Genomic DNA, 26,092 nt, shown 5'->3' on the forward strand with positions numbered 1-26,092 from the left:
GAATTTTAAAAGACGACCACACACACACACACCAAATAGGTGAAAGATGAAAGTGTGTGAACACCTGTTCTGCAGACTATCGCTTTGATCAGTTACGCCCTCATCCCGAGGTGTCCGGCTGCAGGTATACCTGCACGAAACCACGAGTATGACGGGGATGTTTTCATCTGCTGATGTACACAGGATCTTATCAGCTGCCATCAGAAGGTTAGATGTAAATTCGCTCCGTAAACATTGAAGTGGCTTCTGTGTAGAGGCAATCTGTGTGTGTATGTGTGTGTGTAAAAACCCTTTTGCCATTTGTGGCAAAAAAAAACACAAGAAAGCCCTAATTTTAAGATTACACCTATTTAAATGTTAAAATCGAATTAAAGCAAAGTCATGTCTGAATTAATCAAAGCACGACCCGAAAACACTTTACATAAAGGTCCTTTTATGGTCGAAGGAGAGACTGGCACTGTCTGGGCAGAGTGTGTTTGTCTGTTCATGACAAAGAGGCTAAAAGTGAGAGGTCAGCGCTGCCTGGCACTCAGCTGCTGAAGCCCTCTCTTTGTACGGGAGAGAAAGAGGCACTGAATGAGAGCAACAACCAAGACACAAAGACTGCTTGCACAAACAGAGGCAGACTGACAAAGACGGAGTGCACAGCACACATGTTGGCACAGCTGATCTGGAGTCTAATTTTAGCACTTTCAAAGCAAGAAATGCTTTAATCAGTATTTGGTTTTCTGCATCATTTTCTGGTCCACAAAGCTGTTGGAAAGTTGTCAAACTTGTTTGTAATTTTGGGTTTGCCTGTACTTTTACACTCCAGCCCAACAGGACCAGACAATGACCTTTTGTTATCTTTTTGACAGAGCTCAACAAGCTTATATTCAAACCATAAACAGGAATGGAAGCAAGAAGTTGAAGCCATAAAGGACAAGTGCCCCCTAGTGGCTGGCTGTAGTCACAATTTGCTGCCCCTCCATGTAAAGAATTAAGGCACCAAAAATACACTTAAGGTAATGTTTTTCAGGTGTTGAATTTTGTTGGTTCATGTAGTTCTCATGTCGCTGCTGTATGTTCGAATCTGAATTTTTAAAATAGTTTAGTTTCATTTGAGGCTTGTAAAAGTGTCATGTCACGCCGTGGCTGACAATGCGGCAGCCTCTCAGCGAGTTGGGAGGGTTTGTGGGCGGGACTTCTGTATCAACAGTACATCCATCTTTATATCGATGGTGTGTCCCCTTGAAAGGTAAATTCAAACCAAGATGTTGTGTGTTTTTCTTCTTCTGCTCATACTCCTACTTGTCTTCTTTGTCTGTTAGCTCCGCCTTTTGAATGGGTGTAGCGCATGTCATCCTCAGTGCTGCCCACAGAGAGACCCATTGGACCTCTGCAAACTGCTGCTTATGATCAATTTAACATCACACAAGCTTTGACCTCAAGTTCATGGCATCTTCTGAGTTCATGGTTTTGAGACCTCCAGAGAATGCTCTATGTCAACATTCGCCAAGTTTTTCGGCCACATAATGCAGACTGTTAGCATAAAAAGAACACCGTTTGTTAAAATTCTTATGAAATTTATGCAGAAGGTTCCTGGAATTCAAACTGAAATGTATGGATAATAAAAGATTCTCATTTCTTGTTGGCACTTGTCCGTGCTGGCAACTGTTTTCATTGGAAACGCCTGCAAGGAAAGTTGCTACAGGTCACTAGATGATATCACAAAAAAAATTTTGCATGTTTAGGTTTCCTGCTTTAATCACGTTCTGTCAAGTTTCTTCTTCCTGAAGTGAATATGCCACTTCTCTCTATCATTTAATGAACAGAACAACAAATATATGGGATTGTAAGGAATCTCACAGGGACTTCTCTTTTTTAATAAGAGATTTCTTCAAAAAGTATTTTAAAAAAAGATGTCATTTCAGTGTCATTAATTAAAAAACAACTTTATGCCTTCATACAACCAAGAACCTCTCAAATACTTATCTGATAGTGGTCAGATTTGTACACCTTCTCTTTAACATTGTCACCGACTAAAGATCTTACAGGCTAGGGTCCTCAAATGGTGGACCAAGGTCCATATCTGGACCCAAATAAAGTCTGGACCTGTTGGTAAATTTGACTATATTTACAATAATCTATTTCAGACAGAGCAGCTGTCTGGCTCACAGTTCCTGTCTGCTCAGAAGCTGGCAGCTGGCAGAGAAGTACAGGCCTGAAAAGACGAGACGGTGAGGAAAGAAAACTAACATGGCTATTAATGCTTATAAAAGCAAAGGAACTGCTTTCAACCTAACTCCACATTTCTTGTTTTCTGTCTGCAGATGTTATCAGAGAAGTTAAAAAAGCCCACATCAGTCCAGGCAACACTGGTCCACTTTATGACTGATCTCTCCACAGTAATTTTCTGTGAGAAGGACTGTTTACTGCTTTCATCTTCACAAACAGCATGATTCATGTTTTTTTTTCTTCTTTTAATTGATTAAAATGACTAAGGGCAAAATACAACTGCAACACCATATTGCTAAGAACATATAAAAGATTTATATACAAATGAAAGTCAGTTCCCTTTCGGGGGCATTACAGTGTTTCTCAGGGTTTCCTATCAAGTCAAATCCTGTCCGTTTTATTCATACACTGTAGCTCTTTATCCCAAATTTCCCTTGAACTTCAAGCCTGAGCCCAGTTTGTTACTGTACATATCTGAATCTCACAATTAGCAAAGTTTTTATTTTTTATTTTTTAAGAGCTGCTTAGTGATGGTTCTTCATGATTTTTATTGGGCTTTTCAAAGCTGTGGGTTCAACCCATGACTGATAGTTCTTCATTTTCTTTTCAGTGCAGGAAGGATTTGAGGTTCACTGTCCTACTGAAAATGTACCAGTTTTTAACACCACAAGCTGAAATGCTGCCACAAACCGTGACAGTGCCACCGCCGTGTTTTATAGATGCATAAAGACACTAACTGTTGTGCCTCTTTTTCTGAGCTCTTTCATATTAAAGATCATTTAACCAAAAAATGATTCCCTCCACAAGACCTGTTGCTTCTGGTTTCCTGACTTTTTTTTCTGTTTTCCCTTCTCTGGATTAGCTTTTTAGTTACTACATTTCCATTAAGACCAGTTCTAATGGTCCACAGTAAAAGATAAACTGAAGGAAGATGCCTCACTCAAGTCTTGGATGATTTTTTTATAAACCTTTTTTTTAAATAAATAACTTTGAGCTAAAATCTATCTGCTACACATAATTGTTTTCTAGATCGGCTTCTTTTGACCTTCCCTTTGTCCAGTTCACTGAAAGTTTTATTTTACCATTCCTTGCACATCTTAATGTGCCGAGCTTTTTGGTTTATAGCTTCTGAAGAATCACCTTGTTTGGGGGGAAGTCCAACGACGTCATCATTGGATGTTTTGGAGATGCTTTTAGAGAAATGTGAATAAATTCTGTGTTTTTGTGTCACAGCTTCTGACGAGTTGTGACCACTTACACCTGTCCATCATCCCCGCAATCACCAGCTGCTGCTATTTAAGGGCAGGTTCTCCATCTGCACAGTGTCAGATTGGTGTGAAACCCTATGTGGTAACACTTTCAAGACCCCAGTAAGAGCTCGTGTGATTTTGTTCTGCCACTAACCTGTCTGTTCTCCTTTCATACCAGTCTCACCCTCTCCCCCCAGCTGGTCCCATCCTGATCAAGTCCTCCCCCCACCTGGATTTGGATTCCCTGGTTTTGGATCTGTCGCCTGTCTGACCCTAGATCTGTTCCTCCTCGCCCTGAACCCCTGACTGTCTGACCCCGAGTACTCTGCTGACCTCATCTGGAACTGACCCTGGCTCGTTTGACCTGAACTTTGTGCCCAATAAAGGCTTCACTCGTTCTGAACTGGTTGCTCAGTCCCCGTGTCCTTCTCTGCCTGAAACGTGACAATTTGCTACAAGAGAAGAGCAAATAAAGTGTCTAACTAACAGCAAGTGGCCCTAAAAGATTTGCTGAAACACTTTGAGAAATCCTTGAAAATTATTGCTCAAGATCACTTTGAAAGAACAGAAAATAGTTTGGCTGGCTCCTCGAAAGTGAAATAGCAAAAAAAAAAAAAAAATGAGGAGCGGCGTTTGCACAGTGCTCCACACATAAACACACAGGAGTCTGTTAACACACTCCCTTTTCAAACCACAACCTTCTATCTTTGCTTTTACTGTATTTACCTAAAGGTTACTAATGCCAAAGCAGGATTTATCCACCTGTCAGAAACACCACGCTGTAAGTCTTGAGTTAAATAAACACAATTACACAACTCCAACTTGTCTGCATTAGGAGTTATCTTTTTGTGAAGGAACTAAAAATGTCATGCCCTTAATGCTCTCCTTTTTTAGGATACAAAGACAGAGGTTTGGCTGATTATTGAGATGGCTTATGCAAAACGTCAGTTTCTAGGAACAGAAGAATATCTGTGGGCGGGAAAGTTTGGGTTTAACCTCTAATTTTAGGATTAACTTGGAATCTATTCAGTCCAGTAACATGCACACGGGTCAAACGGGCTACTACTGGCTCATGAACAGCAGCCTTAAAACCAAATCCTTGAAAGACGGCAGCGAGGAAGTCTGTGCAAAACTACAGAAACCAAACAAGTTCTGCATGGAGAATATGAGAGTTCATGGGTGTGTGTTGAAGCGTACGCATTATTAGATAAAAAAATGGTAACATGGCAGATTTTTATATTTTTGCTAAAGTGAAGCAAAGGAATTTAACCTCATTTAATTTTTGATATGGAGGTGATAATTATCACCACCCAAAGGGAAAGGCAATGTGATAATGTTATTGTCTGTCTGTTAGCAAAATATCTCAGCAGTCTTGTGCCTGTTTTACACTGGAACATCTGACAAAGTTTGCTGCATACCACTCCATTTAGAATTTATGATATTCTTTGTAGACAAATACATTCTTATTTAAAAAGACAATTTATATGTTTTGAAATCGCTAACTTTTGAAATCATCACAATCAGAAATTTGGATTTGGTCAGTATTTTTCCTGGGGTGTTTATTAAATAAGATGATTAGTCTGGATTCCCAGGATTCTAATAACAAAAAAAAAAACAGTCAGGGAATGACTGGAAGAGTGGACAGAGTGGACAGTGAGAGGAGGAGACCAGCATGGAGTGAATGGGTCATTTGTCTGTCCCTCTGTTGTCCTCACCGTCCTTGCCTGGCACTTGGTGCCTGATGTGTAGGGGAACTTCCTCTCATATCGACCTCCGCCGTCCTCGCATTTGCATTTTCACTGCTGCGAAGGCTTGATTGCTCGCTTCGGGCCTAATTATGCAGGGACTCGGGAAGACGGAGAGAGGGGAGCAGGGCCGAGACATGGACCTGACATCGCTCAGATCCACCATGCCAGCCAGCGGCCCTCTGCAGGTCAGTAAACCCAAACCGGACACCTACCTATTCCCTCTTTCCTTTCATCTCCTGGTCTGTTGGCTCCTCTGAATCACTGCTCCTGCCTTGGCCGTGCCACAGAGCTGTGGTATGTGTTGCTGCTGTGAGAGCCGAGGATCAGAAGGTTGCTGTTTGGCTCTCTGGGTTAGGCTGGGTCTATTTCAAGACGAAGTCGTGATCACAACATCCATCAAATATCAATTAGAACCTGGGCGCCAAGACTAATACAGTCATCTAATGTAACTGTGGCTCGGAGGAACAGACACAAGTGAACGCAGAGGAAAGGGAGGTCATTGTTGGGTTGAAAACTTGACAAACTTACAGCATTTTCAACAGGGTCCGTGCTGTCTTTTTGTGTTGCTTGTTATGGTTAAAACAGTTATTTTTTTAAACTTAAAAAAAACACGTTTAGAATAAGATTTAAGTCATGGTTTGGGTGAGATGTAGATAAAAGATGATGACACGTAAAAACATATTTGCTTTAGACCTAAAATATATATTCTAGATTAAATACCACCCTGTTTGCTGGTTTCTTCTACTGTAAGAGCTCGCTCACAAATGTCACAAGCTGGTATTTTTAATGAGGTGAGATAAAGAATCGTTACTTAGATCTGCCTAAATAAGATATAAATGTGAAAAAAGTCAGACCAGCTGTAATTTTATATGAAAGAAACTGATTCTAACAAAAAGCTACCTGAGCCAGTGCTTCTATCTCACATTTGTTAATATCAGATTTCTGTACACATCTAAACTGCACTTAAAGTCAGAGCTCATAAATTTATATCAGGGTTTCAGCTTCCTGTTTAAAATCCCATATTTCTCTAAACTGGAACGTTTCTGATTTGTGAGCCTTTCTAAACATCCAATTACAAACATTTATTGAAAATTTGCAGTTAAAACTGATTGTAAGGTTAGATTTTCTGCAAATTTGCAATTTTTTCCCCCTCAGTGGCAGAGATTCTCTTATCTTTGTGCTCCAAATAACAAAAAAAGGCAAGGTAGACAGAAATAGATGGCAAGAAATGACACGTCTAGTCCAAAAATAATAATTTTTTTGAACTAAATTTATAATCTTATTCAAGTCTTCTTTAAAGAAACATGGTGTTATGTAAAACTATAATACTTTTCAGGGTAAAATAAACAATGTTTGCTTCATCTGTGACTAAAGTTTCAGTCAGTAAATGCAACACGTGACATACGGTCTGCTCTAAAGTATTATCCTTTTAAAATGAGCTCATTCTCGCTCATTACTAAAAGGCAAGAAGTGGGTGATGATGGTTTTGTCGCAGGTGTGCTGATTGCAAACTCAAACCAGGTGTGAGCAAAAAACAGGAAATAAATGTGTCCAAGTCTGCAAAGTAAAACAAAACAAAACAGGAAACCGGGTAGAAAACAAAACAGAATCAACAAAATTTTAACAATGAGTAACCAACGTGTGTAAAAACAACGCAGCATCAGCAGGAAAACAAAAGAAGCCTCTGAGCTCAGATAAACTGAGATCCTGTGGCAGCATTTGGCCTTAATCTGCCGCTGTAAAAACCCAAAGTATTCTCTGAATAAAAACATTTCTCCATTTCAATCCTTGTGACTTTATTCTAAGCTGACAGATATAAAGAGTAAAGTATACGATCACAACCAAAATAGAAAGTATGCATGTGGGAGTGGGCATGAGTGCCTCGCTAAGACATACATCCTAGAAACTGTGCCAGCGCCGACTTGTAATAATGTGTATGATACTGCAGCTACGCATCTCATTTATGTGTTTTAACAAGCAGACAGTGGCTGCTGTGTTTCTGTTATAAGATGGTGCAGCAAATGTTGCAGATAAAGCCATGAGGAAGGGGAAAAGGCTGAGAAAAGTAGGATTCTTCACCCAACCTCTCACTGAGATTAGATGCTGTTTGTCTCAGAATTTTAACCTCCCACACAATAATTTTTTTATTGCACAATAATTAAAACGTCGACAGGTTTTATGACTTTGGTTGCATATTCCAAAGCCAGACTGTTTGTCATCCATAACAATCTCCATGTTAAACAAGCTTCTGAGCTCGGGAGCTATTTTCCAAAATCCAAAACACTTCCAGCGTGGCTTCATTTGCTGAAATCTGGTTTATGAGCTTTTTTTTTTTTATGTGCCGTCTCAGTGCAGCTATCGTGGCGAATCTATTTCCATGGTGCGAGGGCTTTGCACCTCTAAGTCACTCCCTGTGAATAGAGCTCTGCAGCAGGGTGCGGAGCGCTGTTTGAAGGAATCGCACAGCCTTTCGAAGCATTACAGTCATGTTTCAAAGAAAGAAAAGGAACCAACTCTCTGGTAAACAGTTTAGATGCTTCATCTGAAATTTTTGCTTTGATCCAGACAAAAAATGTGCTTTTTTCTGGTGACGGTGGTTCAGTTTAAAGAGCTTTACTGATAGACCCTTTTGCAATAATTTATTCTTCATGATTTTGCAGAATGGAGTTCTTGACTTAATAACTAACTGGGCTTTAACCCTGAATCTGTTTGTGTGACCAAATCTCACAGCAAAACTTTTGTATCAGTACAAAAACTAAATCTATCACTTCACGCAGCGCGACCGAGTTCCTGAAATGTGACTTCTTGCTGCTGTTCTCTCAGTTCTGTTTTCTTTACCCTTGCTGAAAGTCCAGTTTTTCATTAAGTACACCATCAAGACATCCACAAGAAACACCGCCACAAGAATACAAACCTAAAAACAAGTCTATAACAGCAGTATCATTAGCATTTGAAAAAAAAAAGAAGCAGAGGCTCCATAATGAAACCCAGCGTTCGTGGAGCTGATATGTGACGCAGGAAATATGACTTGACTGCTATTAACCAGCTGGCTTGCTGTCACATTACTCAGCATTTTTACCTATAATGGAGAGTTTTTATTGGCTTGGCTGGTTCAGTGCATGACTCAGAATGAGAATTTTCAACAAAAAAAGAGGCACAAACACCACATACCCATGGCTAAACTGCAGAGAAATGTCAGTATTTTATGGTAAAAATGACAGTCAGAGAATAGCTCCAGGGCTGAAACGATACGTTCAACCAGTCAGAGTGCAGTTATGGCATAAATAGCTTCTGTCATGTTCGGGAAACATTTGTTAAAAATAACTGATTTAACTTTACTGTGATTGGTTCATATTGGGTTTGACTCCTCAAGAGCTTTTAACACCCTTTATACAACATTATTTGGATGAATGTCAGCCTGTGCTCAGGGGGCAAAGGCCTTACGAGGTGAATTTGAATACAGAGAAACGTGCTCAGATCAGTCCAGGACGGGGACATCTTGAACGTATGTTACCCCTCTGTACCTGAGGGAGTTCCCTGAATTGATCTAATCCTAAAAAATCTCAAGTACCCAGTAGTTCGGAGCGAGTGTACAGTTCCTGCCAATGTGTAAAGAGCAAAGAAATGACAGTTGAAATCACAGCAGCCCTTCAAGTTTGACAGCCAGAGACACGTGAAGTCATTTATCAAACGTGGGCAAGTCTGAGCTGGTTTTAAAGTGACTTTGTCAGACGAATAAAAAGGGAGAGCTGCTGTGGGGCAAATCTGCAACATTAGAGCAAAAAAAACCAAAACAAAAAAAATCAATGTTCATATCCAAGATGAGTGTATTGTTGCAGTTCGTTCACTTGATTAGCATATCTATTTCACCACCATCACTGTGTGTGTGTGTGTGTGTGTGTGCGTGTAACCTCCTCTTGTCCCCCTGCGCGGCCGATGCTACATTCTGAGAGTGCGTGCGACATACAAGAAGGTGTGTGTTTGCGATTCTGGAAACTTTCATCTGGGAGCCAAACGAGTCGACTCTTTAAACGGCGTGGGACTTTTAAACAGCTGCCGTAAACACTGGCTGTTGGGAAACGGGCGTGTAGCGTTGTTTCTTTGTCCAAATGTGTCACACAGGTGTTGTTGCAGCGGCATGTGTGGTAAAACAATGTTGAACCTCAATACAAAATGCACGTCGAAAAACCTGCTGAAACATGATCAGGTCAGGACAGTTGTAGGGAAAACATCATATGTTAGTCATTGTTTCAGATGTAGGGACTAAATTACATTTTCAAAACCTCAGATTCTTTTAACCTAATAAGGCCCGATTAAAGTGAAAATGCCTGTCGCCATCTGGGAAAAGGTGTGGTTGTTTGAATGAACTGGTATGAAAAACACGCCTGATGACACATTTTATGGTTTATCTCCCCTGCAGTGATTTGATAAAAGAAAAGAAATGTTATTGTCAATATTAAACATGAGCACATAAACTGTGTTTACGACAGCCTGCCTCAGTCTAAAATCTCCATAATCTGAGACAAACATGAGATGCACGATTACATCATTTGGTCATTTTTGCGTGCATTGAATTAAAAAGTGCATTTTTGTTTTTATTACTTTCTGTCTTTTATTCTTTAGCCTTGATTTTTTTTTTTACCAGATTTTAACCAAAGGTCATCCTCCTCCTCCCTACGCTCTTTTGAAATCTCTTCTTCCTTCTTCTTCCTCTTTTCTCTGTCCAGGGGGGGATTCTTGTGTTTTCTTTTCATTTCGAGAGGGGAAATGACAGCTGACGCAGCGTGAATCTAAAGCAGCTTCGAAGGAGCTGCAAATTTGAGCGCGTGTGCACGTCCGTTTGTGGTGTGTGTGAGTGAAATGGGTAAAAATGCACGATGACTGATCCCAGATGGAACCTGAATCCCCTCAGATATAAACAATTAAATCAGCAAAGACTCACACACACGGCCCCTCTCTCATGTTGTCTCTTCATTATAAACTCACAATTATATTGTCGCAATAAAACAGAACAGTTTTAAACCCTGATTATTGTCAATACAGCCTCTACTTCCTCTCAGTTCATAACTTTGCACCTCTGCTTGTAGCTTTCTCCTCTCTGCCTGACATAATTCATGACAGTGTTGTCAAATTGACTCAAAAGTATCATTTGAAAGAAATTAAGCAGCACTTTTCTTCTTCAACCGTACTTTTGCCAGCAAACTGCAGGAAACCCACTCTTCTGCACCAAATCTCCAGCATTCATGCACACACACAGATAAATCACAAACACACACCAGGCCCATAACATTGCCATTCTTCTCCCAGGCCTCACACCCCTCTCATAAAAAGTATAAGCTGCTTTTTAATAGTTTTTGCTTAGAATTTGTCGAGGTAAACTCGACTTCTAGACAACTGAACGTTGCGTGTCCTGTCATGTTTGAATGGCCTTTAAAATCATCTCACAGAGCTCCGGGTTGTTGTAAGCTTTGGCTTGGAAAGAATCCAACTGCAATACACAACACGCATCACGTCATGGACAGTCCTCGGGAGGTTTGTGTGATTTAGGAGTGTCATAGACCTAACTTGGAGGAAAAAAAGGGGACGAACAGAGTCGTCATAAATGTTGATCTGCTGCTTTAAGAGAGGTGAAAGTGAAAATATGAAAGAATAACAGGGATTTGTGGATGTATGAAGTGTAGTGTGTGCGTGTGTGCCCGCGTATGTGCGTGTGTGTGTTTGTGTGTGTGTGTAAGGTGACGCAAATGTAAACACAGACCTCTTTCTGTTTTTCTGTTTTTCCTTGCCCTTTAACATGACAGTCAGTTCACCAGATAAACAATAAATGTGTGTGTGTGTGTGTGTGGTGAATAAACCCAGAGGTGAATGTTTCTGCTCAGCCTTCTGTGTGTGTATGGATGTCAACATGTGTGTGTGTGCGCGTGTGTGCAAGTAGGAGTGAAAGTAAATATGTTAGTTTAGTCATATTTTGCGTGTTTTGAAATATTTGGTTTTGGGTCACATTTAGTCAGACCAGTAAAAGTAACAACCAGGAATGCAATCAAATTCAAATGTAGGAGAAAATGGTGGTTTTCTGTTTTATATAGGAACAGAATTAGACGTCTGACGTGGCTGGTTGTGCAACAAAACAATAAAACATTGGTGCCCCGAACATTGCGCCTTGAGAACCTTTATTTCTGCGGTCTTTATCACTTCCAGTCAAATAAAAGAAGAATTCCTGCATCAAAGCATTTTATCATAACTGGTAAAGCTGCACTTCAAGGGTGAAATTAACATTTCATTAACATTTCACCCCTTCGAACAAATTTGCAACTGGTTTCCTTTTGGCAGACTTTTCCTAGAAGTTGTTCTCATTTTGAACATTACTCTTCCTGTAATTCATTTGGGTCATAAGATCTTGAAAACATACTTGAACTCATAAATAAGTGCAAAGGATTGGCAGCTGGTGAGGTTTTCTTGCATTTTCAAAATGAAAATCCAACCAAGTCACAAAAAAAAAATCTGAAATAAATGCATAAACTCTGAAAATGGCTGTAGTACTATTACAAATGTATGATATGGTACATTTCAGTCCTAAAAACCTCATTCTTATATGTCACTACACTTTATAACATGTATCACGTGTAAAACAGTTCAAAGTACTGAAAGAAATACTCTGAAAAGGTGTTGTCTCTGTCAGTAAGAAAAAAATAGGACCACTTGTGTTGATACTTTGATTCTTTACAAATACACAATTGTAGTAAGTGCTTTAAAGTGGGATCAGGTAGGAGTGTGTGAGGCAGAGGTTCAGTCTTACCTCATCCCATCTTCATCAATGAAACCTCTGTGGTGCCAACAGGACTGTTGTTGACTTCATCACCATGAGATCATCCGAACTGTGAAACAAAACCATTATTAATTGTTCTCTTTGTGGGACACAACTTCTTCTTTCACTCCTGATTAATAACCTGTTTGTTAAATGCAGATTATGGCATAAAAATTATGTTTATATAATGTTCTGCTTCTGTTTTTTTTTTTTTTCTAAAAAGCACCTAATGTCTTTTTGACTTAAGATTAAAAAGTCACCGTATACTGATGATAATTAGAAGAAAACTGGTCATGAAGTTCCTAAAACCACAAAAGCAGAAAATGACTTCCACTGTGAGCCGTATGAAACACAGAGGAGCGCTCCCAGATGTAATATATTTCCCATGACCAGGCCCATTTTTTTTTTCCTCCCAGTGTTCAGTGTATGTAAGACTGTTCTGTGCAAATATATACATCTTATTTATGAACCTCTGCGGACGTGAATAAATAGCCAGACTGACGGCACTATAAGTGTGTGTTGCCCATTCAGGAATGTCCTTAAGTTGAAATCAACCGCAGAAACTCTGAGCTTTACAATAAAAACAAACATCAATGAACTCTCATGAGCAGCCAGCCATATTTCTACTCAGAATCACAGCCATCGGGAACAAAAAAAAAGCCACAGTAATAAACCACACAACAAACAGAGCCACCTGGAAGTAGGTCTTTATAAGAAATGTGATTATTGTGTCTTCACAGTCACTGAAATGCTGCAAGTTAGTTCATTATTAATAATAATTCAACACTGCAGTTGTTTTTCAGGACCCTATTGCAGACCAACAGACGGGATGAAAATTAAAACTGCTGCATAAAACGGGACAATTAGGAAATAATGAGGAAACAAAGAATTTAAGACAAAATCATGTTAAAGGGCTAGAATTCCTTACTGGACTGAATATGCTTATGCTGAATGATTATAGCCGCTTTGTTCAAACTTTAAAAATAATGTTTTCACACAATATTGTGAGAGCTCATGCTCAAAGTACGGGCTGGGAATGACTCTCAGCGACTACCATGCCGAGTTTTAGCTTAATACCTGTACAATTGAATAAATAATCAACATTTTTGTGTTTTTAAGGTCAGTGAGCTGTGGCAGCCATCTTGAAATGGGTTGGCTTCAACACGTACTTCTTCCTGAAAGTTTTATTAAAATCCGTCTAGTGGTGATAGTTTGCTAACAGACAGAACCTGAACACACAGACACAAAAACACTGATGCCTGGAGAGAAAAATCTATTCTTTGATATTATATATTTCTTGTGCTTGTTATTTTTCAGCAAATATCAGCCAGTTAGAGTAGCATAAATATGGGTCAAGGCTTAAAAGGGTTAATACAGGAAGGAATTTTAAGAATTAACTTGACTCTGTGACAGCTTTTAAATCGGATTTGAAACGAGGGGACATGTCTCCACATGCCGTGTGAAGGCTTTTTCTCCCAGATCCATCCTTGTGTGCGTGATAGCTGACGAGTAATCGCACATCTTTACCTACAGCTACAGATGCACCCTGAGCTCTGCATGTTCTGTTCTGATGCAAATACCTCCCAACGTCTTGTCAAAGATTAGTTTTCAACATATTTACTTCCCTTCTTTTCCCCCCTCGCATGCACACACAAGTCAGACCCAGAAAGAAGCAGACATTGACCCCGTCACATGGTTGGTCATGTCTGACTGGTTGAGCAGGCACTCAGCCTCAGGTAACATTCATAAAACCTTTGGCTTCTGTAAATTTCCAGCTGTCACATGCCAATTTAAAAAAAAAAAAAGCTTAAAAGGAAATTAAACTGTTAGTGTTTATGCTGTATCTGTAACTACAATTGATTTCAGTTACGATTTTATGTTTCAGGGCTCTGTATGGAAGTCGAGTAATTGCATTTTCTTCGCAGTTGTTAAAGCTCAAAGAAGCAGAACATTAGCTGACAGCTAAAATAAGCAAAAGACTAGCTATGAGCCAAAAGCAGCAAAACACTAGCTAAAAGCTAAAAGCAAATTATAGCAAAAGAGTAGCTAAAAGATAGCTAAAGCTAAAAGTGGAAAAAGGTTAGCTAAAAGTATCAAAAGACTAAAATCTGAGAGGAGCAGAATGGTAGCTAAAAGTAAAAGCTGCAAAATGCCAGCTAAAAATTTAAAGACGCATCAAAAAGACAAAAGTACAGGTAGTATGTTGAAGCAGATTTTAAATAGAACAGTGAAGGATGGGACTGAAAAGATCTTCATGTATTTCCATGGGAAAATATCTGGAAATAAAGCTGCATATTTTTAAAAAATGTAAATGTTATGAAAAACCAAAAAATCCCAGCACCCGTCCTGAATGAGCTGAAAGTTTTGATATGTGAAAGGTTAAAAAAGCACACAGGGTGCAGAAGTAATTCCTCCAAAAAAAGAACAGGAAACAAAAATGTGAATCTGAAATCAAAATAAATACGGACTTCATCAAATCTGAAAATGAGGTAAACTAGGCTAACCAGAGCACACAGCCGATTGGACTGTTTCATAACCTAACAAATGTATACGAACTATCATTTTGAAATGGCTTCTTATACTCCTCCTATTAGACTTAAAAGCCAAGTATCATCCAAATGCGTCTAATCAGCTGCGCTAGATGACTGATCATCAGTAAGTGTGCGCTGCTCCAGCAGAAGTGGCCGTTTGATTGTCTGAAGCAATCAACCGTCTGCTTACTCAGAGTCAAACCAGGAAAACCTTAATTATAATGGTAAAGAAAGTAAAGAAGCAATTGTCGGTGTTCATTAATCTGGAAAGGGTTGTCAACCCATGTCATTCTGGAGATTATTCAGAACTGGGAAACAGCCAAAACAGATTGTCTGCTCAGGAATGGATGTTCCAGCAAGTTTAATCCGACATCATTGTTTCAAATCGTTGTTACGAAAACTCCTTCCAGAGTGGCTTTGGTTTGGGAAGCTGAATCTGAGCAAGCCGCAAAACTGATTAAGATAGGTGTGTAATATTTACTGAGAATTTAAAGTAGGAGAAATTACAGTTAAATGGAAGTTTGCCATTAGTTTTACGACAAACTTTCCCAGTTTGATCAGTAATCAGATGTGACCACGTTCTGGTTTCAAAGTCGGATATTTTTGGAACATTTTTTTCAACTCCCGTTTGTCTCTTTGACTGCGTTGTGATGCAGGGGTTTGGCACAGAATTTGTGGAACTCGGGAAGTGGCATAAGCCACAGACGCAGTCACAGGAAGTGTGTGTTGTGGCCAGCGATGAAGGCCGGGGCCATAAAAGCCAGGAAGCTGGAGGGAAGAATGTCCTGTGATGTCACTGAGACCTGAGGGAGGTTTAAACTCCAAACATGTGTGGGAAAAAAAAACAAAAAAAACATCACTTCAGAATGGGCGATACAAGGATAAAAAAATAAGTTGAACTGTCACTCCTCCGTCTCTGGAGCTTCCCGTTCTTTTCCAAACAGCTGCTCTTACAATAGCTTTAGCCCCTGCGGCAAATATCCAAAACACATCTTCAGTGCAGTGCATAATCCCTACACACACACACACACACACACACCCTAAACCACTATCCTCATCCTACATTCCTCCTGCCTTGTTTGCTTTGGATACATGTGTAAGTCAAGATCAAACTGTGGCAAATTGCCCTTTTTGGGGTCAATGAAAAATAATAACCTTAAAACCATAAACACTGTTAGGACCTGTTGGTTAACCATCGCCGCGTTGCTACTGGATTTTAAAGCTTAGCTGATTTAGACTCGCACTACTGAATGATGAGTTAATGGTTTTTTTTGCACCAATAAAAATGCCACACAAAGACAAACAGAAAAGGGCACGCAAAAAAGCAAAATAAAACAAAGTCTAACACCTAACAGTATTATTGTTAAACTCATCAGTAGTACTTTGTTAGAGGCGTGACAGGTAAAGTGAATATTTTGTTACAACTGACTGTCCCACTTAAAACCCTCAAGGCCTTTCATTACTTTGATTAAAGCCTCCAAATTCCCCAGGATCCTTATCTAAAAATGCATCAACAGGATGATCCGACAATTACCCAACAATCCACAGAACATCAAGAATTTGCAGCCAAACTTCTGCATCCTAAATTCGATCCCCTTTTTGATCAAAGTGCTTTTATTGCTAGTTTGCTGTTAGCTTTCTTCAAAAACTGGTTTGCTTAATTACAGCTGGAGTCCCACTACAGAGCCAAGTTATTAGATTACCTAAAACACCTCTTCTAATACATGCTGAGGATCCCTCTGTTGAATTCCTACAGAAGACTGCAAGGTTCATTTTGTTGTCCCTGCAAGTTTAGCTCTTAATATCAACAACCAAAAGCTGTTTTAAATATTAGCCAGTCTTTTCTTTTTGCAACACCAAGCAGTATTTCTGCAGAAGTGTCCTTATAAACAGTACTCAAGTGAGATTTATACACCCTGTTCAGAGCAGGATTTATGAAAGCCAGCAAGAGATATTATTAGATATCATATATTATTGTTAAATATTAGCTTTTAAACACTTGTAATTGCAGTTCATGAATTTAGTTGAAAACTAGAACTGTGGTTCATTAAATGATGACTGGTGGCATTAAAACTTTAAGCAGAAAATGTGTCAAACTAAACTGCTTGTTTTTCAGCTTGACAATACTCTTTAAATGTTGAGAAACTAAGGCAGACAAGGTCTAAACTCAAGAATACAAGGATGAGACAATGAGAGCACACAAATGACACAAAGTGAAAATATATATATATATGTATAAATACACCATGAGAGATAGTTACCATGAGGAGCTGGTGTGCTGATTACAAATCCAGTGCAGGTGTGACAAAAGACCAATACTACAAAATAAAACAGGAAGTAATGGAGACAATGCAAAACAGAACTTCCACACAAAAACAAAAGAAATCTAAACAGACCCAATTACAGAAGAAACCCAAAGCAGATTTTCTCTGAGACCTAGAATTTAAACATGGCATTTTAGCCTTAGCACCATAAGTGGTCCTTTTATTTGTCACGGTGCATCTTTGTGGTGTGTAAAACTAAAGCTAGAGCTTTACATTTCCTGGTTTGCTGGCTGTTTCACTGCTCGTGCAGCGTTCCCCAGTCAGGGCACACTGCCATGCATGGTTTATATGCTTCCCTGCATCTTTACAGCTGAATTAAACCGATGCCTGAACTCTGCAGCATACTGTTGAGGAAATGGATTTCTTTGTATAAAGTGTGTTGGAGCAGAGTAACATCTGAAAAGTCCAGAAAACCAACAACATTCACTTCCATGGACGACAACAGACTTGATGAACAGTGGTTTTAGATTTATTCCAGGTTAAACTGGAAGGTTTGACCCCTGACCTCCTTAATGACAGTGGCTCTGGTTGACAGCAGCCAAACACCTGACCGTTGTGTTCCTTTTATGACAGGTTTTGCTTCGGCTGCAGACAAAAAAGTTTTTATCTTCACAACGACTCTTAGAGTCACTGCTTCCGCTTTTCAAACACAGGAGCGAGGAATATGTTCTTACAGCCACAGAAACCACACAAAAGGGGACATTTTACATCCAGTTATGTAGAGCATGTACATTTTCTTTTGGGACAGATGATTTTGTGCATGTGTGTGGGTTTTCCTGTTCACATATCTAGGGATGGAAATAGTCTGTTTTGAGATCCCCAAGTCGTCTCTGATCCCACCCACCTCCTGCGTCAAGATGGATTTTATGTTACCGTCGCCCTGCCAGAACCCCGCTGTCTTGCGTTTTAGCCAAAATCGAGCACTGGTACTTAAATCATCCATGTAAAAATGTTAATTCCTTTTTATGGCAGTAGGACTGTTGACATAAACACTGTCTCTGTGTGTGCTAACAGTATGACTTTTGTTCATGATGTGGAAAATGTTTCTTGTTACTCTGAGAGTTTCTTTTATATTTTAAACTTCAGAAACCCTTTCAGTGTTTATCCTGCTCTGTCTTCCTTCCTGTACCCTGTTCTGCCTCTTTTGCTGCTTGTAAAATCCATCACGCCGATGTAGACCAGACTTCGAACATTTCTGAATCCCAGAAAAATGCAGAATACGATGGCGTAAGATGTTTAATCATGTCATAAACCTGTTATAAATGTTTGCTGGCAGAGATAAAGATTTAAGAGGATTACTTTTAATTATGAAGTGGTAAAACAATAAATCTGGCACCTTATATCTGCTTTGACTTTTCGAAATTGAGCTTTATCTGACAGAAATCAGCTTGAAGACAGTGAAAACATTTGTGTTTACATAAATGTTTGCAGCGTCGCCATGACAGCGTGTTATGTGATTGAGAACACAGTGAAAGTACACACACTGCTGGCAACGACACACAATACATATCCAGATCCACCTGGCACACGCACACAAATGTCGATCACAGATTAGCACACACACGCACACGCACATACTTTTCAAGAGGTTTCATGATCAAATAACGCTATTCAAAGTAACACTATTCAAATACATCTTATGTAACACACTCCAGCAATATGGCTGACATCAGAGGCAAATCAGATGTTGATTGACTCTTTATCAGATGCTACATACACACACCTGCACACACACACACACCTGCACACACACACACACACACATATACAAAACAGACCTGCTTCTAAAGCATCTGTTAAAGTGATACTCATAACAATTCTTTTCTGTTGTTGGTTTTCAACAAAAATCCCCCAAACACACCTTTTTAAAGTAATTCTCTTCTGTAAAATTAAGAAGTTTTATCTTTGGACAGTGCTGAGTCTAAAACAAAGTTTCCAAAGGGGCACTGAAATATATTGTAATGTATTGCATTATATCACATTGCATCAAATCGTATTGCTTCCCCATCATATTGTTTTGCATCGTATCATATCTGTTTAAATCATGATGCTTCCCTTCGTATCTCTTCCCATTGTATTGCACTGTATCAGATTGCACTGTATTATATCGTATCATATTGTATCGCTTCACATCGTATCACTTTGCATCATATTGCGTTGCATTGTAATGTATCCCAACGCATCACGACGCATAGTATTGTGTCGTGTCGTATTGCATCATGTCGCAACATATTGTAACCACAGCCTATGTACAAATTTCGTTTTATTTTATTTATTTGCTAAATAATGTTGTAAATATGAAATTTACTATTTGTTTTGACAGGAAAAATATCCTGTTTTTATTAAATTCCACTAAAATGAAACTTGAAGCCTTCATTACCAGATAAAAATGTCTGGCTGATCTTGCTTTAATATAAAAAGACATTTATTTTTTTTTATTTCAAAAACTAAATGTGGATATGTTGCCCCTGCAGGGCAGAAAAAGCCAACTGGTTGATGAGCTGATATGGGATCTCTGTTATATCATGTGGCTAAAGTCAGGAATCCCATCAGCTGATGTCAGATCTCTGCCAAATTTTCTGTCCTCCTCTCAGATGGCAGATGGAGGCCTGGGTGCAAAAAGAACACACACACAAGAAGTCAAAGTTAGAATATGAGCCTCCGGTTTCAGAGGGTCCTGTTCTTGTGCCCAGTCATAATTTAAAACTTTCACCGGGTTTTATCTCCTTGCTGGTGTCACGATCTTTTTACGTCTCACTGCTGGGGATGTGTGTTCAAAGGTCATTTAGGGTCTGCAAGTTGAAGATTTATTTATTGCTTTTCATTTTCATTTTTACACACACAAACATGCCCTTGTTCTCAGTCTTTTTTGTTAAACCTAATATAAATATGATACTGCATGAATACACGTGGAGCCTTGAGCCCATATTGTTGAGTGAAATCTAAAACCAAAACAGCACTTTATGGCTCATTTCCTTCACAGCTGACCGTCAGAAATGGGTCTATTATGGTTCAATATGAGAACATGTGACCAAGTATATGTTGCATGAGTTAAATAATGAGTTAAATTATGTCAAAAGTCTGTTTTGGGTTCTGTTTTTTGTGTGCCACCCCATCAGTTAGCCTCTTCTGGCCCCTCCTTGCAAACGATCTGGAGGCGCCCCTGAATGAGGATTATTATCTCTGACTCATTTGTAGAAGTGTTACTGACTGTCCCTTTCTGTTAAAAACAAAACCTGGAGGTCAAAAGTTTCAAGTGTCAAGTCTCTTCTGCTGTCCGATTACAGCTTATGAAAAAAGACACGCACACAGAGCCAGAACCATTCCAGTAACTGGTTACAAGAGCCACCTTTCTGCTTTCATTAGGTCTGACACAGTCTCTGCTTCCCTTCATGCTGACTCTTCCTCTCCGTGTCACCGTCTGCTTTTCTGTTTTCCTCCGGCTACCTCAAAACCTAAACAATAGTTTTGACTTTTAAAAAACAAACAAACAGAGAGACAATGTCCCTGGGCAGGATGAGTTTTGGAAAAATGCAGAAGAGGAAAAAAAAAAAAAAAATACAGTGAATTACACACAGAGACGGTAAAAATACAGTACAAACAGAACCCTGGAGCTCCACTCCTCATCAAGATTGTCGTCCTATTGGGTCATACAGAGACCAATTGGATTTCAGGGGAGGTGCACTTCCTGTCCAATCACAGAGGATACGCGGGGGCTCCCATGTGGTCTCATGTATCTGTGTATTTACAATTATGATGGCTGATTCAGGTACACAGCACGCTTTGCTCGTAAGGGTTTACAGTGAGGACTGAGAACATTTTGTGATTATGGCCTCATGCCAACGCTCGAGGATGAGTGTATTTCAGGAATGAGGTTTACAAGGAGCTTAGGTTTCTGAGAAAAACAAAAAGAGTTTACTATATAAATAGCCACGTCAAAAAACTAATAGGGAAAAAGAAGTTGTGTTTGCCAAAGTGCAGTTACACGTATTACACACAAAACCCTTCAGTGGTCGCGACTGAAGCTCGAGTCCCCGTAAACAGGCCTGGGAGCTGGAGGGCTGATACTGCTCTCAGAACTGAAACTTCTGCTCTTCTTCCTGGAACTGGTTGGACTCTCTGCAGCTTCCCTGTTGTATCTCGAAGGGTCATGGAAAATCTGGACCAAACATTATTTTCATTTACAGTTTACACATCTTCATTTATTTGGACTCGGCGTTGTATTGGCAACACAGGCTGACAATTTCTATTAATTTCACGCATTCTGGCACTACAGTAACATGTGCACTTATATTTGCACTATGTGTTCGACTGATTTAATGAGATACAAACTGACAGAAGTGCAAATAAATTGGTTTTGACTGCACCAGGCAGCCATGTTGGATTTCGAAGTTGAGGTTTGTGAGGAACATCTTCGCTTCCAAGTTAGAAATTCTGACTTTGATGGGCAGTTTGGTAGATTTGGGGATGACTCTCAGCTACTGCCACTTCAAACTTTAGCTAAATATCTGTCAAACAGACTAAAGCTAAGGCTGTTTACCTGTGGCAGCCATCTTGAATCAGGTTCAGTCCAAAGGTTAGGGAGTTAGACACACATCCATGGATTGTTTTCTGGGAGCCTCGTGAAAATCTGTCCAGCAGCTCATCAGTTACAGTAATTTACAGACAAACTTACAAGTGAACACAAACACACACACGAGCAGATGGTAGCAGGCGATAATTAGAAACTGCAAAAAACGCAAATCAACAAGTCACGTGGCCAACCAGTTCAGGCTGAAACATTATCTGTGACGACTCTCAGTATGCATTCCTTCGTCATATGTTTTTAAGCAGAGAGTGTGACATGATAAATGATTTTTGGGGGGAGAGTTTGGATGATGTAAATCCTGCCTCGAAGCTGGGTCCCATTCCATCCCTGAGGCCGAGGGCGGGGGGAACTCTGACCATCTATCTCACCAGGCATATGTCAAAGGTCCTGGGTAGCGTTTGGTTCTGTATAAATACAATCCGCTCTGTATTTTTCCATCCCTCGCAGCATGTGAGGAGTGACGAGACAAAGCTGCAATTTTAAAGTGACACGCAGCTCCCGCCTGCAACGAGAGAAAACGAAAAGGAAAGCACTTCCTCGTTGCTCTGATGTAACGTGGAAGTGCTGCTGACACAAGCCAACCTTCACGATGACTCAGGCACAACAGAAACTAATTTACATTTTTTTTAGAGTAACCTGATTAACCCTTCCTGATCTCCTGCTTCTCTCTAAGGCTGCTGTCAGAATCCCACCCCCTACCTGTCAGGAGAAACAAAAGGCAAACCACCGCTTTAGGAGCATGTTTTTCTAAATGAAGATAAGCACCGATTAAGCTGATAAATGCCTACTCGGTACATTTAAAGAGGCCTAACACTAAGTGAACACACATGGCTCGTAAAAGAGCAGCTCAGTCCAGTGTTTTGGTTCTAGTGTATGTGTGTGTGTGTGTGTGTGTGTGTGTGTGTGTGTGTGTGTGTGTGTGTGTGTGTGTGTGTGTGTGTGTGTGTGTGTGTGTTTTGGCAGCATGCCCAAGGCTGATGTTGATAAAGTGTGACCACGCGCTTCCAAAGGAGAAAAAAAAAAAAATGGATGCATGCCCATAAATGTCTTTGCTTCATCTCTCTATTTCTATCATTGTTATTTTAAAATCACTTTCTTATCGTCCCTCCAAACACACACACACACACAACCCATTTCTTCCTTACACGCTCTCAGAAAACACACGCAAATACCAATGGTGCATGTGTTCATATTGTTTTGACAGTGTTTCATTTCTAAGAACTGCTGAATGGTTTCTTGGAGGTTTACCCAGGCTGGATCAAACTGTGTTGTAACATAAGCTGTGTGTGTGTGTGTGTGTGTGTGTGTGGTGGGGAGAGGTGGGGGTGCAGGGTGGGAGGGGAAATCCAACTTTCCAGCACGAAAGAAATAAAATAAAATAATAATAATAATTTACAAAGTTGATGCGAATTCCTGCAGGAAAAGTGTCAGCCACAGACAGGTTGGAGATTATTCCCTGGCATCTTGGCAAACAGCAACACATACTTTTCCCCTCGAGCGAGTCCAAAACCAACAAGTTGTTTGAGAAACCGCAAAAAAAAAAAAAAAGTGTGTCAGTGAGCTGTTTGTTGCTGAAAAGCACCTGGCAGATCGCTGTCCCCGCGCAGAGGGAAGCGTGCCAAGAGTGGAAGGGGATGACATGTGTGCGATGTCACTTACAGTATGAGGAAGGCACCGAGGCACAGGATCTCTGCTGTGTTTACATCCTGCATGTGTCACGTATCGGCCTTCACTGGAAGGCTTCCCAGGCTGCAGACTGTTAGTGCTAAACAAGTGCTTCTTGGAACGTTTGAAATCGTGCTTAAGTTTGAAATTGACCATTTTAATGACCATATTGGAACACAAGTTTCAGGTTTAATCTTACTTAAACTAAACACGAGATTATATAAAGTATGAAAGAAGCATTCTTTGACCGAATGCATTTTGTATGCCAAGGTTTTAAACAAAGGTCTTGTTTGATCTATTAGCACTCTGAGTATGTGTTGGGAGTGACTCACAGCTACCACCAAACCAAACTTCAGCTCAGTAGCTTTAAAATTGACCGGCTTATCGCCATTTTTCTGTTTGCTAAGGTCGATTAGATGCGGGCGGCCATCTTAAATCAAATTGTCGTCAAATGTTAATGAGTTCTACATGTAAATCCGGTGATTACTTTCTGAGAGTTTCATTAAAATCTGTCTGGTGGTTAATGAGATATTCTGCTAACAGACAGAGAGGGTTGACCCCAACAGTAAATGCCATAACCTTAAGCAAAGATGTCACCTAAAGTGTAATGCTTAGAGTATGTGTTGGGGATGAATCTCAGCTACTACCACACCAAATCTTAGCTCAATATCTGTAAAATCGACTGAGTTACATCCATTATTGTGTTAGCCAAGGTTTACCATTTGTGGTGGCCATTTTGAATTGGATTGAGTCCAAACTTTAATCAGTTGTAGATGTACATCCAGTGACTATTTTGAGAGAGTTTTAATAAAATCCATCCACTAATTTACGAGGTATTTTGCTAACAGACAGACAAATACACTCACACATGATTACCTGCCTTTTATGGTGGCAAGAAAACATTGACACATAGGAAGAAAACTTGATAAAAAACCCAAGATTTTTACTTTTTTTTATTCCTAAATAACATTTTTGTTTGTAGACCAATAATATACAACTAAATGTTGCCGGTGACAACCACTACAGATCTATACAGTGGCTTTAATTGAAAAATATTTTTGTGTTTTTGACTGTTTTCTTTACACATTGACATCTTTTTTTTTATCTTCATGAAATTTGTGTGGCTTCCTTTGGTCGAACATGTTATTCTAGCAAAACCCTAGAAATATTCCTGTTGTAAGGTCATTCAAAGAGCGAAGTATCTACAACAGGTAAGATACTGTTGCTCCTCACGTTTACACAGAGTCCCATTTCAGAAGATTTCCCCTTCAGAGGCTGATCAATCACAGTGAACTGTGCTTTTCATTTAATTTCCAGTCCAACTTTTCTCTAACCAAAAAAAAAAAAAAAAAAATCCCCCAGCATGCAATAAAACTAATGGGCCAATCAGAGCAGAGAGTTTCCAGAGCTGCTTCTGCACAGATGATAACATCTAGCATCAAACCTTGCAGAGGATTTGAGCCTCCTCGGCTTCCTGTTTCAACAAAAAACACCATAACACATAAACCCCCCCAGGTATTAATTGTAACTATTTTTATAAAAACTGTTTCTTCGTGAAATAAATGGTTTTCATTTCAGCGATAAGAACTTTTCTATAATAGCCTTTACATTCGTATCTGTCTCCCCTCGTTTCAAAATGGCAATCGCATCACTTCACACAATAAGGACTTCTCACTTGGCTGACCTGACAAATAACATTAAGTTTTATGACCTTACAAACATACAGTTTGAGGTTTACCCCAGGGAAGATTTGAGTTATGGCTTCCTGAAAATGTACCGAAATGTTTGTGGCAGCCGAAATCTTGACACAATACCTCACCAAAACCAGAGAGTGGGAAACATTACTTCATTTAGACACTGCTTGTGGTTTTGAGTCATTTTGTTGTTTATATGTAAAAGGATGATGCAAAAAAATAAATAAATAAAGGGATCTGTCTGCCACAGTGAAGCTGCAAAACCCAAATATAGGGGGATAAACTGTGCTGAAGGGTCACGGTGGATGTACAACCTGTCTGTTTACTTTGGTGCTGCAGAGTGCATTACAGTGAGGCCATAAAGTCCTGATCGGCTCGATGTATGTGATCTATTCCTCCTTCCTTCGGCTGATCTCTGTTTCAGCGGCCTGGAGGGAAAAAAACAGACTGATTCGTGGCGCTCTGAAACGGCCTTAGGTTAAAGAATCCATTTGTGGGCTTAAATCTGGAGCTTAGTCCTAAATAAGCCATTATGTGGCTCTGCAGTTCATGCTCTGTGAGAAGAATTACATCGAAAGAGCTGCAGTCCCTGACATGTGCTGTGACTCATGTAATAAAACCTTATGTAACTATGTATTTTTTCTATGCCATGTGTCTGAGAGACACATAAAACAGACACAAAATAAAAATATATATATATTTTTTTTTTTTACTTTTGTTACCTCTTTAACTATTCATGCTCCCATGGAGAGGGAAATCCTTGCATTATCACCACAAAACACATTCACTTATGTACAGGATGCACCTAAAAGAACATTTTATTCATCTGAAGTGGAATAAATCTGTCAGGATTACAAAAATGCATGCACAGCATTTAGGTTTTGTGCTACATTTATTATTGTAGAAAAGACAGAAAATGTCAAACTGACTTTTTTATTTCTCACATGCTCAAATTTGATTAAAATAGACTAGAATATAATAAAAAAACAAACATGTACTTGCAATGGGTTTGATTTCTTGGTCTTTGCTGCCCTCTGCTGGTTAGTTTGATCCTAAAGAACAATTTTTTTTCCCCTCTTCATTCATCATCATCAAAAAATCTTTTACCAGCCACTCAAATATTTTACCAGCCACTATTTTTTGTTGTGACAAAAAGTAATTTCATATGATGATGATGATGATGGAGGTGGGTGGAAGCAGTTGTGCTGCCCTACAAGCTGAACAACACCTCTTTCTGGACACTGCATGGAAATAACTAGATTTTTCTTAT

General features: G+C 39.6%; 1 protein-coding gene across 4 annotated transcripts in view; it reads left to right on the forward strand.

Moving 5' to 3' along the window:
- The first annotated feature begins 5,182 nt into the window (after positions 1–5,182).
- Positions 5,183–26,092, forward strand: part of LOC108235048 (ninjurin-2) — a 25,051-nt gene continuing 4,141 nt past the window's right edge. For all 4 annotated transcript variants that reach the window (XM_025005631.2, XM_017414770.3, XM_025005630.2 and 1 more), the window contains exon 1: positions 5,183–5,400. In XM_025005631.2, coding sequence (XP_024861399.1) covers positions 5,305–5,400 — 96 coding nt within the window. In that variant the 5' untranslated portion in view covers positions 5,183–5,304. The remainder of the gene's footprint in view (positions 5,401–26,092) is intronic.

The sequence above is a fragment of the Kryptolebias marmoratus genome, linkage group LG18 (genome assembly GCF_001649575.2).
Source record: "Kryptolebias marmoratus isolate JLee-2015 linkage group LG18, ASM164957v2, whole genome shotgun sequence".
NCBI lineage: Eukaryota > Metazoa > Chordata > Actinopteri > Cyprinodontiformes > Rivulidae > Kryptolebias > Kryptolebias marmoratus.